General features: G+C 40.1%; 1 protein-coding gene across 8 annotated transcripts in view; it reads left to right on the plus strand.

Moving 5' to 3' along the window:
* PEAK1 (pseudopodium enriched atypical kinase 1) overlaps positions 1-14562 on the plus strand; it is a 296325-nt gene that overhangs the window by 245906 nt on the left and 35857 nt on the right. For all 8 annotated transcript variants that reach the window (XM_029236367.1, XM_029236369.1, XM_029236366.1 and 5 more), the window contains one exon: positions 12733-12923. In XM_029236367.1, coding sequence (XP_029092200.1) covers positions 12733-12923 — 191 coding nt within the window. The remainder of the gene's footprint in view (positions 1-12732; positions 12924-14562) is intronic.

Raw genomic sequence — 14562 nt, forward strand, 5'->3', positions numbered from 1 at the left:
GAAGCCCCCGCGCCCCCATTATTTTGAAGCAAATACCAGGCATCATTTCATTTGTAAGAATTTCAGTAGGTATCTCTAAAAGATAGGTGTTTTTTTTCCCCGTTATATGCACATGCCTAAAGGGTTCTTTAAACTTTAATGGCTAACCCTTGGCTAAACATCATCTGGTATCAAGATTTTAAATATTACATATATTCTTTTGACCCCAAATTTATATCTCTACCCCTGATCTCTTTCCCCCATGATTCACATATAACTTATCCACTTGATATCTCCAGTTAAACATCAACTGGACATCTCAGATGAAACATGTTCCAAACATAAGTCTTGATTTTTCCCTACAAATCTATTCAATCCCAAGCCTTCCCTTGATAAATGGTCCCACCATCCATCTAGTCGCTCGGATTAGAAAACTAGGAGTCATCTTTTTTTTTTTTTTTTTTTTCTTTGCGGTACGCGGGCCTCTCTCTCACTGTTGTGACCTCTCCTGTTGCGGAGCACAGGCTCCGGACGCGCAGGATCCTCGGCCATGGCCCACGGGCCTAGCCACTCCGCGGCATGTGGGATCTTCCCGGACCGGGGCACGAACCCGTGGCCCCTGCATCGGCAGGCGGACTCTCAACCACTGCGCCACCAGGGAAGCCCAGGAGCCATCTTTGATTTTTCTCTTCCCTTCATCCCCTGCACCCAAAATATCATAAAGTGTTTTCCTAATTGATCTCCCTGCCTAATCTCTCACCCCTTCTAATCTAGTCTCTCTGGAACAGTCTTGTACTCTTTCTAAAATGCAGATCCCATTGTTTCAACACAGTGAAGGAAGTCCCTATACAATCTGACCTCTAACTACCAATATAACCTGTCTCCTGCTCACCACCTTGCTCATAAACTTCTCACAATAGGAGTTTTCTTTCTGTTCTTCAGAAGTGCCAGGCCTAATCCCTTTATACCAGCTATTCACTCTGTTTGGTATGCTTCGTTCAGATCTTTGCATGGCTGGCTCCTTGTCATTCAGCTCTCGATTTAAATGTCACTCCCTCAGAAGATTCTTCACTGGCTGCCCAGTCATAAGAAACTCCCCCCACTCTCAGTCACTCCCCATCACATTGCATCATCTTTTTTAATTTTAGATTTAATCACATTTTATCACTTTTTTTTTAAACTATTCCATCTTTATTTCATTCTTCCCTTCTGGATTCAATTTACTTCTTCCCAAAGTATATACCCTTTTAGTAGTCTTTTCAGTAAACTGGTGGTAAATTCTTGATTATTGACTAAAATCGTATTTATTTCATAATTGGTAGGCAATATCTATTGCCAGTCACATACATGTACTTAAAAATTTAGCTCAAGAGACTAAGACTCCATGTCTAACTAAGGGTTAAGACTCCATGCTTCCCCTGCAGGGGGCACGGGTTCAATCCCTGGTCAGGAACTAAGATCCCGCATGCTGCACAGCACAACCCATAAAAGAAAAACAAAAAAATTTTAGCTCAAAAATTTTCTTTCTAATCAATTAGAAAAATAGTCAATAACTAAGAAAATCACTGTAACTCGCCTAAAATAACTATAACACTCTCAGCCGAAGTTAAGGATATCATTTGCCCCCTGAATGGCCTCTTGACCTTTGACTAACCTTTCTAGCTCCACCATCCCTGAACATCATGTTCCTAATTAGCAAAGACCCCTACCATGTATCCATCCTGGATACCATATAAGTCCAGTTTCTTTAGGACTCCCAGAACCATTTCAGGAATCCAGCTATGCCTTACACTGCTGTCCAGACCTCAGCCAGCTTCTGTTCTGGACACGCAGATTAGATTTGGCACACCTTTGCTCCCTTAGGAATGCTAGTCATCTGTATAAGCCTTCTTATACCCTTCCAAGACCATTTTGATCTTCTTAGGGTCCTTAGAACTCAGCTATATTCCTAAATAATCCAGGAGTCAATCCTCGGAGTCCCTCTAATCCACTCCAAGGTTCAGGGGTATAGACCAGGAATTGGCAAACTGTGACCTGTGGGCCAAATCTGACCTTTCACCTGTTTCTATAAATGAAGTTTTACCGGAAAACAGCCACACTCATTTTTTTTTTACATGTTATCTACAGCTGCTTTTGCACCATAACAGCAGGGTTGAATAGTTGCAATAGACACCATATGGCCTGTAAAGCCTAAAATATTTACTATCTGACTCTTCACAGAAAAGTTTGCTGACCCCTGGACTAAATTATAATATCTGATTTGTCTGTGGTCATCAGGCATGCTAGTGGCCTGTAGCCATTCTGGTCAAACACTAGTCAGGTTTGCTACTCACTAAAATAACCAGAGTCTGAGTCTCTTTATATACATGTGTGTATGCACACAGAGTATGGGAAAAGAAAGTCCAAATACTTCTTAGATTATGGTACAATGTGATGTCCTCCTCTCTGGAAAGTTCAGCTAGAATTTTTTTTTTAATGTTTATGCTCCAGTTATACATCTTTTTTTTTTTTTTTTTTGGTATGTACAATCTTCTTTTAAAAAACTTTTTAAGAACACTTTTTGTAATTGAAGTATAGTTGATTTACAATGTTATATTAGTTTCAGGTGTTCTCTAGTTATATCTTAATTTGTATTATCTCTGCTCTTTGCTAAGACAACCTATCAAAGTCATCTTTTCAGACCAAACTGGCCTTGAAGACCAAATTCCTATTTCTCATAAAGAAAAAAATTGGAGACAGAAGCTGAAAGTAGCAGCTCGTTCTTCTGATCATATGTTCTTTGCTCTAAAGAAACTTCTAGACTATCAGCACATCTACGTTTGCTGACATATTGTTCCTAAAGCTTAGATGAGTTCATAAAGTCCTTACTATTGAATTTTTAAATAATCCTCTTTTAGAGAAAACTGATAAATATCTCACTTTATTGTAATCACAGAATGATGCAGAATGGTTATGGGGGGGTCTTCAGATAGCTTTATGTTCCTTTCTCTTAGGGGAGGTGATTAAAAATCCAGAGAAGTAAACTGACTTGTTTAGAGTCTCATAATGAATGTATTACAAAGTGAAGAATCAAACTGAGAATTCCTCTACTTATTTGGTCCGTTTTGTTTCCTTGTTCGCCTAATGAATCTGAAGTCAAATACCTGTATCTTATTATATAATTCGTAATTTTCATTCACGTTACCTCAGTTGTCCCAGTATCTCTGACAGTGCATTCTTCCTATTATAGGAAATTGAGAAACAGAGAGGCTCATCGACAGTCCCAGGGCCACTCTGCAAGTAGGTGTCAGAGCCAGACTCTGACTTTAGAGATGTTTGGCCTGTTAGTAATTTTTGTTGCACTCTTTTGGTGATCATTGAGTCTGTTGGCATCTACCATGTCTTTTATAAAGGCAGCCTAAGTTCAAGAAGGCATGTCTGTGACCACTAAGGGCCACAGTGATGCATACTGATTCATTGACCTGTCGAGCACTCTTAAAGTACTCAACATTGGCACAGTTGTTCACTCTCTTCGAAGCACTTTATGTGAAATTCCTAGTTAATACATACTCCTGTAAATGTCGCTACACCCATTTTATAGATGAATAATGGGAGACATGGACAGAGTAGCATCGGTGGCAGAGCTGGGATTAAATTTGAGTTTCTAATTTCTAGGCCTTTATTCAAACCTCTAGGCCACAGTTTCAGTCAGTGATTATTTAATATAACTGCAGTAGAATATTGATTAGAGTCATCAGGTGATATTTAAAGGTTTAACCCAGGACAAGCAGTTTATCCTCATATGGTACCTCTATAATGGTGATTTGTTAATAGCAGGGAGAAAGGCTTGCCTGAAAAGAGCAAAGTGATGATAGCAGTGCACACTGATGCGCTCCCCACACCAACTCCTAGTTATCATAGAGTGAAACAGCCTGAAGAATCAGCCGTTGGCCTTTCTGTGCTGCTGGCGCATGGAGAAGCTCCACTCTGCGTCAGAGAAGATGTTCTGTTCCTCTGACTTCCTAGTTGGGGAGAGGAACCCCTCTTTGGATGCTCCACGTTGGAACCTGTCCCTATTCCATTCTCCATCGTGATATAGGCAGAAATTTTGCTGGGAGGAATGTAGATACAGATCCTGGTGCTACTTTCTAGTGCCTTGCTGCCCAGATCCCAACTGATTTGATTTATTCAACACCCATTTACTGAGTGCTTTCTGTGATCCTCAGTCCCTGCTGCCTTAGCTTGGGCTCCATAACAAAATACCACAGACATGTGGCTTAAACAGCAGAAATTTATTTTCTCACAGTCTGGAGGCCAAAAGTCCAAGATTAAGTTTCCAGCTGACTTGGTTTCTGGTGAGGGCTCTCTTTCTGACTCGATGCCACTTTCTCTTTATGTCCTCACTTTCCTCCATAATGTGTACAGAGAGAGAAACCACGCTGTCTGGTGCCTCTTCTTAAAAGGACACAAATCCTGTCTGACAGGGCCCCATCCTTATGACCTCATTTAATATTATTTCCTTAGAGGCCCCATCTCCAACTACAGCCACACTGGGGGTTAGAGTTTCCACATATGAATCTGGAGGGGACACAAACAGTCTATAACATCTGCCATGGGTGTTCAGAGAAGGAAGAGTCCCCATGGACAGTAAGACATCATGGGTAATGTGAGATTTGAATAGTCTTTAGTGACTGGCTGAGTTTGGAATAGATGGAAAGAAGAAGGGAGGCAACTCTAGGAAGGGAAAGTAGGTACAGCAGAAACGTAGAATATGGTGTGTCCAAGGGACAGGGAATTATGTAAATACATTGTCTGGAGCTGAAGGATTGTGTCTCAGAAAGTCTGGAATAAAGACAAAAACATATGTTGCAGCCTCATGGTGAAGGGCTTTGAAGTCCTGCACGTAGTCTGGACCTGACCTCAACAGGTCACAAGGATCAATGGCTGATATAGAACAGAGGAACAGCAGAACAAAAGAGAGATTTTAAGAAGAGTCCCCTGGTAGGGTGGGCAGAAGGTACAGGTGCTGTGGTCTGTCTTGGAGCAGCTTTTTCAGTCATAGGGGCCTGCCTTTTGTGTTCACCTCTGTCCTCTGTTGATACAAAGAACTGGGATAGTACTGCATGTTGGAAGACTTATTGCCGGTGTCACAGATGCCATTTCCTATTTTCAGAGTGGTCTTCATCCAGCCAGGCCTTCTAATAAAAATCATAAATGTCATACTAGGCCATATCCTCATTTCCTAACATTTTGTAAGTTTGTATAATTGTATTCTAAGAATAAACCTCAGAAGGTAAGGATTGGTCCCAAAGCACTCCCTCCCTTTTTTAATAGCCCATTATGAATCTCTTATCTGTGACTACTTAAATTATTTTATTTCCCCTGTTCAGCCATATTGCTTCTGAGCAATGATGCTCCTTTACTTAAAATTTTCTTCCTCACTTCTTATACTTTACTCCTTTTATACTTAATTTCCCTCTTCTCTCTGCGGAGAGAGAGGCAGTAAAAAATAGTTTCTCAAATTGTGGCCCTAGGAACAACTGCATCAGAATCACCTGGGGTGTTTATATAAATGCAGATTCCTGGATCATACCACAGAGCTGTAGAATCAACCCCTGGGGGTGAGGGCCGCAAATCTGCATCTTTAACAAGGTAATTCTTAGACATGTTAAAGTCTGATAACAATTGGCATAATATATTAGAACATAGGCTTTGAAGTCACTCAGACCTGGATTTGTATCCTGCTTTCACCACTTATTAGCTGTGTCATCTGGGACAAGTTTCTTGAGCTCTGCTTCTTAGTTTCCTCATCTATAAACTGAGAGACAGAATAATGTATCTGTTTAGAACACAGACTAGAGCTGAAGTGCTGGGTTTGAATCTCAGCTCCCCCAGGTATCAGCTGTGTTACCTGAGGCAAATAACTTAACCACTCTGGGCTTAATATTTCTTCATTTGTAAAACAGAGATAATAACCTTGTATGACTTAAAAGAATTAATGTTAAGTGTTAAACAGGAGGGGAGGGGAAGGGATTTTTATACCCCTAGGGTATATTTGGCAATGTCTGGAGACTATTTGGTTGTCACAACTGGGGAAGCAGAGAGTAATTCCAACACCTATTGGATAGAAGGTAAGAGATGTTAGTGTGATTCTACTACGCACAGGAAAGCCCTCCACGACAACTATCTGGTCCAAAATGTCAGTAGTGCCACTGTTGAGAGACATGGCTTAGAACAGGGACATAATAAGCACTGTGTAAGTTTTGGCTACTATTATCATTTGCTCTTATGGGAATAACAACCCTTACTCAGAGTATTATTGTTAGGAGATATATATTTAAGCACACAGTACCTAGCAGTCAGCAGATGTGGAGGTAGTGGTGGTGATTATTATTAGGAAGCCAAACATCTATAAACACAGTCTTTCTGTACCAGAGCAGTTCCCATGTAAAGAAATCCTTTTGCAATGTAAACAATGACTTTGTTTAGAATTTTTCAAAAGAATCCATCTGTAATCATTAATACCCCACATTTCAAAAATAGCTTTTTTCTTTTCAAAACACTTTTACTTCTTCATCTTCATAATCAAGCATTTATTCTTGAATCTTTACAATGCACCAGGCTTACCTAATGGTATCGGTGTGGTGGAAAGAACACGGGTGTTAGAGTTGCATAGTATCGAATTCAGATCCTGACTCTGTCACCTAAGTACACACATAACCTTAGACAATTCATTTCACTTCTTTCAGCCTTGGTTTCCCCATCTGTAAAGTGAGAATAACCGCCTTTACCTCTTGAGGTGTTTTTGTGGGTTAAACAGAACAGTGTGCGGCTTGTGCAGCGTAGAGTAGGAACAGGTTCTGAGCAGTGTTTGTTCCTGTTCCCTCCCTATATCCATTCCTCCAGCGAGCGTGCCATGTTCTGGAGAGTTTAGTGTACATAATCATCTCGCTCCCCCGACTCAAAGGGCAAACGGGCAGTTGAGGGAGATAAGAGGACATTGGGGAAAGGTGCAGTGACTCACTTCTCCAGAGCTTCTGGGCATGCGGGAAAAGTCCAGGACCCGAAAATGACTGTTCCATATCGTCCTTAGGTTAGTCCTGTTAGAGAGGCCTGTTGATAGCGTCTTCTCATACCTTGCCTTTCCAGGAAATAAACATCAACATCTGACCCCATTCTTTAGAAGTGAGCTAAGGCCAAATGGTGACGCTGAGAATCTCCTTCCACACCTCTGTTATTGAGAAAAGCAGCCCTATTTTATTGCTCTTTTCCAAGATTAATTTATCTTTTCTGTTAATTTGTACAGATGCCATTCTGAATTTTTATTTCATAGGATTTTAAAACTGTAATTTTTCTTAGTATTATGAAGGTGACAGTGATTTACAGTGGCCTGTGTTTTTATCTACTTTGCTGTCTTGCAGTCTAGTGCCTTAAAGACACTTGTAATTTGCTAAAGAAAAAATTTGTTAAAGAAAAAAAAACACATTTGTTAAAGAAAAAAAAAATTGAAACTGTGCAGTATCTGGAAATTAGAGTCTATTCAAGACCTTGCACATGGCTGCCAGTCTTCCCCATCCCAAGACCTAGCCACTTCATTCACACCAGGAAGAGCTACCTTTGTCTGACCAGACTATGTTAGACGTATTAGGAAGAACTCATCAGATCTCAGTTAAAGGTTAATCTCAGTCCAGGATAAGAAGTTTGAAGTTTTCAGTTAGACGACAGAAGGCTTAGTGGAAAATTGGAGACACTAAGATAGTGATCAATGGACACAACACTTTTCTACCTGAGAATGCCAGTAATTGGAAAGTGTAACGAAATCAAGTAGATGACCTGGAAACTAAGATAGGATTAAGAAATGTCATATTGGTGGGAGGTCCTAGAGGTAGGGAGACAGAAGGAAATGGAGGTTTTCCCCCTTTCAGTAAATAAACAGTGTGGGATTCGATAACTTTGATCTTTCCTCCTCGTGTTGATTCACATCCCGTTTCTGCAAAGGTCCATCATCCCCAGCAACTCCAGAAATAAGCAGCTTTGGAAACCAGTAATAAAACCATGAAATGCTGTTTCTGATTGCTTTGATCTGATCTTTAGGGGTAAAAGGAGGTTTTAAAAATCACGCATGTGCTTACTGGCTGACCTGGACAACTAAAGACAGATGCAGCTGCTGAAGAGAGCTGGCAAATGAGAATTTAGGATACCATTTGCCCCAAGAGGCAGATGGTCTCTACAGAAGCCTGATTTCATTTACTGTCCCTTCTGAAGCTGAATGAAGGTGGTTGAATTTGAAGAAAAAGTTGAACTGAAATCGTGGAAATACTTGGATACACAAAGGCCTTTAATCCTTTCTAATGTGGCATTTGATTTGCCTGTTTAAAAAGTATATTCAGACATTAACAGAATTTCTACCAAAATCTGTCTTGAATGAATTTGCCGGGGGAAAAAAAAAAGGATTATTTCATTTGTTGGTGTAATGATTAATCCTACTACCTGGGTAAGCCAAGTGAGCTTCCCGCAGGAGATTGCTTCTGCGGCTTTGAATTATGTATGACTATTGCAGACTGTTGAGATATAAACTTACCAAGGGATTCATTTGTATTACAGACAGATCTGTAACAACGTTACCATTTCATTTGAATACCTTAAGTTCATCCTCCGTGTTCAGAAAATGAGATGTGTCTTTGTGGAGATAGTGACGTGATTTTTTTTGTGTCAGGTCAGACATTACCAAATCTCAATTAAAAACTGGTCATTAATGAAACGTTGGTCAAAGAGCTTGAGGTAAAAAGAAATGTGTGCTATCTCCCATTCTGAAAGTAGAACAAATGCTGAGGGTCAGGAAAAGAGAGACAAAGTCAGGGTTTGACCCAGCCTGATGATCAAGGACCTAGATGTCAATGCCATAGTTACTACAGATATCCTACATTGCATTACAGAACTAGGGATTGTTTCAACATGAATTTAAATAGCAGGAATGGAAAAGCCATAACTTCCTCTCTGTGGGCCATTTATCAGTTAACAGTTCTGTTTTATAATAATGAATATCAACTTGTACCTATCCTGAAAAAAATCATTACCTTCATCATTATTTGCTACTTCAAGACATGTGCTAAGATATATTGTATTAGAAATCCTAGTAGATTTCTTGTAATTTCATTTTAAAGAATTTTTTTTTAACCATCTATCTCATGGGCGAAATGGGGGACTTTTCATTTTCTCCATTATCTCCCTCCTGATGTTGTCATCTAGTTTGTACAGAAGATCAAAGTAATAGGGAAACAGAATCTGGGTTCTCTGATTCCTGTTTTGGTGTTTTCTCCATTACATCAAACATTTCCCAATGAAAGGTCAGTGGTGAACCACTCTGTTAGGAGATAAAGCCTGTATTTGGAAAGTGTCATATTACTATTTGGGAGGGTTTTCTGATTTTATATCTAAATATGAAACATTAAAAAAGTCAATGGTCAAAAATTATATTCCCTTATAAAATTAATATGCCTAAGATAAATTAATTATAGGATTTTACTTCCTTTTTTCTTCCTGGACAATTTGTTTATTCGTAGTGACTGACTCACCTTCTCTGATGCTGTTCTTGATTCTTTTTCATTTTTTAGTCACAGCATGTTACCACATCTAAGCTTGAACTCTCAAAACCTCTTCCTTTCCCCTTTCCTCTCTCTTTTACCATTTTAATCATACAAAGAGCTTTTCTTCCCTCAAGCATCGACATGACATATCATTGATGCATTTTTTAAAGTTCTTCCTTTTAGACACTGCTGTCACTGTAAATGCAGGTTAAACATCTTAGTATCCATTTGCAAATCCATGTGATTTAACTTTCATCGACTCTTTTGCATAGTTCTTCATAGATGACAATTGTTTTAACTGGTGATTTAATATACCAGTGCACTTATTTAAAATGTGCTTGTGAAAACTGACCTTTGTAGAGAATATAGGTTGTGCTGCCCTGGTCCTCAAAGAGTTAATAAAAGTAGCTTTCACTTTGCTTAGTTTCCCAAAGGTAATTTGGCTCATTTCCCAGACCAAACCCCTCAGGTAAAGGTCAAGGTGCAGTGGGTTATATTCAGGTGCAGGATTCGAGCCTCTTATATCTTGCCCCACTTGTAGTCCTCCAGAACTCAGTGGGAGCTATGGTTCATCAGAGCTTCAGAACATGGCTAACAGACTGAAGAAGGCCCTGTAGAATTTCCTTTAATGGGGAATTGTATGAGTGAGTACAGTGGGTGAGTCTTTAATATTTCTTGCTTTTTAGCATCCATATTTTGTTTTGAGAACCCCTTAAGAGTACAGAGCTATGTTTCATGTATGTGGGAACAGGCCCAGGGAATTCCTCACTGGTTAATAGCAGCAACTCTTTCTTGTAGTTTTTACAATAGGCTTAATATAAATAGCCCATTCCCTGGGAGGAAAACAGACAAGCAAGGGTGGAGTCATGGTTTCTGAACCCACCTTCACCAATCATTTTTGACAAATGGAAAAGAGAGCTTCCTTTTAGTAATAACGATGAGATTGGGGGAAGTAAGAGAAAAGGCAAGAGCAAGGCTGCAGAGATTAGGAGCCTAAAAACACCTTTTTAGAAACCTCTCAAGTTGACTCGAGAATAAGAAGAGAGCGTCTGGAGGTTTAATGTTTTTCCTGTCAAAGGGGGATGATGTTTTTTAATCACTATATTTATTGCTTTGAAATTTAAAATGGCTTAAATTAACTTTTGCCCAGCAAAGATCATTTTCCCTCTCCTGAAGCATGTTGATAACTTCTCAGTGACACTAAGTGGCGTCTAAGAGGGTCTCAGAAGTGTCACTTTGCTTTCTTCGCTAACGCGTGGAAGTAGAGCCCCTTGTTACCTTGAATTTATGATGTTCCATATTATGAAAAACTAGCTTTGTTTTGGGTTGATAACCTAAGGCAGCCCATTAAGAAGAGTCAGCATGCTTTAGCATGTGAGGCCTCCTTTACATAAACCACCCTGCTGACTGCTAGTGAACTGATCCCTTCCCACCTCACCCTATCCCCAAGAGCCAGATTCCATAATGGTACCTCCCACGCATTGCTTACTCTCAGTACAGAGAGACCTCTGGCTCTGCCAGCTTTGAAAGAATATTTTTGAAGTTGTGTATCCAGCAGACTTCAAGGCTTATTTTTCTGTTCTGGCACATGCATAATTTCCATAATGAAAAATTGATAAGAAAGTACTCCTCCTTCAGATCTACTCCCTCAAATCCACAGGTGATATATGTTCTGATGACACATGATCAAACAAAGTACCTCTTTTAAAGAAACTTGTAAATGTCACCATGACTCTGCCATTTGAAAATCCAGGAATAACATGTCACAGTATATAAGATGTTTCCTTTCATTCTTTCTCTTTGCCCATTAAAACAAAACAAAACAAAAAAAAAACAGGAAGAAGAGCTAGCTGGTGAGTGTGTGACAGTCTAGGAATACTTTTAGTAGACCCAGAAACCGTTAAAGGTGCCTGATTTTGAATTTGTTTCATTGAACCAGCCCAATGAGATTTTCTAACTAGGCCGGTTTTCTCCACCAACATTTGATAATCATTACACCCCCTTGTACTCTATAGCAACAGAATTGGAAGTTCAGGCAGAGTGGGATGTGGGGAAGACTGGAAGGCATAGCCATAAGCAAATGAGCAGGCAGCAGTGAAACAAGATCGGGAAACACAAAGCACTATGGATGACCATCCTCTGGTATGTGGCCAATGGGATGCTTGAGATTCATTTTAATAGATGAGATTAACTAGAGGTCAGAACTTTCTTTTCCATTTGCCTTGCCTGCTGCATGCATACAGGCAAAAGGTTGATGCTTCACTGTGCTCCTAGCAACAAGGCTTCCAGGCCTCAGTTTACCTAAAATAATTGCTTTACTTCCTTTTTTAAATCTCAACTTTACTCCTGATCCTTTACTAAATAGTTTCGTAAATACTTTAGTGTGTAGTAAATATTATATACTAAATAAAGTAAATACTGTAAAGTATTTCATATTTATTATAGTATTATAGCACAGTTCACCCTTTTTATTTGCGAGTTCCACATCTGCAGATTCAACCAACCATGGATTAAAAATATTAGGGGAAAAGAAATTCCAGAAAGTTCCAAAAAGCAAAAATTGAATTCGCAGTGCACTGGCAACTGCTTACATAGCATTTACGTTGTATTGGGTATTATAAGTAATCTAGAGATGATTTAAAGTATATGGGAGGATGTGTGTAGGTTATATGCAAATGCCATTTTATATAAGGGACTTGAGCATCTGTGGATTTTGGTATCCTGTGGGTGGTCCTAGAACCGGCCCCCTTCAGATACCAAGGGATGACTGTACTATAGTATGGTAAATATAGTAAATATGCTAAATACTTTCTTAAATACTTTAGTGTATTACTCTTTAACAGGTTAAGCATTCAGTTCCCTCTACCCCTACTACCTAAAAAAAAAGTTCCACTCCTTACCTGTTATTCTCAAACTTCCCTCTGAGCCTACTATAGCTCCTCTACCAAACTGAATTCTCAATATGTATGAATCAAGTATGTATCAAGTATCCCAATATATATATGATAGAAGTATCTGCCTACATGAAAGACTGCCTTATATTCAGACAAGTATGTTGGGGTTTATGACCCATTGCTGTGACTATAGGGCCAGTTATTTACATTTATGGCAATATGTGCCTTCCATAAATCTAAATTTTAGCAAAAACCTTTGAATGCCAGTGTGATGGTGGTCTGATTTGTTTCAGTCACGTGACCCATGAAGTGACAGAGGATTTTTCTCCTCGGGATCCAAGCACTGTTGTGAAGCAAGATGGTGGGGGCTGTACTTCAGTCACATCGGCATTGCCGCTGCCTGAACTGGAAAGGGAAGAGGAAAAGGGAGACATTTCAGGTCCTATGGACCCGAATCCCTGTAGTGCAACATACAGCAACTTAGGTAAGTGCAAATGTCACGTAAAGAGTATTTAAAGTTTGTCTTTTTATGTACCAGCCTAATGCTTATTTCCCTGGAAAGATGGTTTTTATTGTTCCATGGGGCAAAAGTTGGAAATTGGAGTTATAAATTTTAACTCACATCAGAAAAAGTCCTGTATTTAATTTGTACTAGGCACATATTAAACACCTGTTACCATGAGTCCTGTGCCATGTGCTAGGATTCTGACATAGTCCCTGCCTTGAGAGACTCACCTGGAGGGAAAGAGATGAGCTAGTTAATGATTTCAGTATAATATGATGAGTGCAGTGATAGAGAATACACACGGAATTTTTTTGTTTTGCTTTTTTGGCCATGCCATGCAGCTAGCGGGATCCTAGTTCCCCGACCAGGGATTGAACCTGGGCCCGCAGCAGTGAAAGCGCAGAGTCCCAACCAATGGACTGCCAGGGAATTCCCCACACAGAATATTTTTATATTACACAGGGAAGGGTGTCAAAAGATGCCTTCCAGGGGACTTCCCTGGCAGTCCAGTTGTTAAGACTCTGTGCTGCCCCTGCAGGGGGTGTGGGCTCGATCCCTGGTCAGGGAACTAAGATCCCGCATGCCGCACAATGCAGCCACACACACACACAAATAATTAATAAAATTAAAATTTTTTTAAAAAGGAAGAAAGATGCCTTCCTGGAGATAATTTCTGAACTTATTTAGCTGGTTGACAGAGGGAAAGAAGAGTAACAACATGAGCAAAGAAGAGGCAACACATGAGCAAAAAGTATGGAGATGCGAAACGGCTTGGTACATGTGGATAACACAACCATTTAGTGTTGCTGAGGTGTGCCCTGGAGAGTTAGACAAGATCATGCATTTCAGGCTAAAACCTTGGATTTTTTTTGCTGTTTGTGGTAGTGAACCACTAAAGGGTAAAGGGTTTTAAGCAGAGGAATGATATGATTAGATTTGTGTTTTAGGGACTTCCCTGGAAGTCCAGTGGTTAAGACTTCGCCTTCCAGGACCTCCCTGGTGGCACAGTGGTTAAGAATCCACCTGCCAATGCAGGGGACATGGGTTCAAGGCCTGTTCCGGGAAGATCCCACATGCCTCAGAACAACTAAGCCGGTGCGCCACAACTACTGAGCCTGCGCTCTAGAGCCCACGAGCCACAACTACCGAAGCCTGCACGTCTAGAACCCGTGCTCCTCAACAAGAGAAGCCACCTCAATGAGAAGCCCAGGCACCACAACTAAAGTAGCCCCCGCTCACTGCAACTAGAGAAAGCCCGCGAGCAGCAACCAAGACCCAATGCAGCCATAAATAAATAAATAAATTTATTTAAAAGAAAAAAAAAAGACTTCACCTTCCAACGCAGAGGGTGTGGGTTCGATCCCGGTCAGGGAGCTAAGATCCCGCATGCCTCGCGACCAAAAAACCAAAACATAAAACAGAAGCAATATCGTAATAAATTCGATATGGTCCCCAACAACAAAAAAAAAATCTAAAAAAAGATTTGTGTTTTAGAATGTCCACTGCAGGCTGCCTTGTGAGGATGAATTAAAGGCAAATTATTTGGTAACAGGAAATCTGGTAGTTGGATACCATTGCAGAACCACATAAAGGGACGAGAAAGAAAGGCCTCAACTAA

The sequence above is a fragment of the Monodon monoceros genome, unplaced genomic scaffold, assembly GCF_005190385.1.
Source record: "Monodon monoceros isolate NGI ecotype Baffin Bay Population unplaced genomic scaffold, NGI_Narwhal_1 Super_Scaffold_21, whole genome shotgun sequence".
Taxonomy (NCBI): domain Eukaryota; kingdom Metazoa; phylum Chordata; class Mammalia; order Artiodactyla; family Monodontidae; genus Monodon; species Monodon monoceros.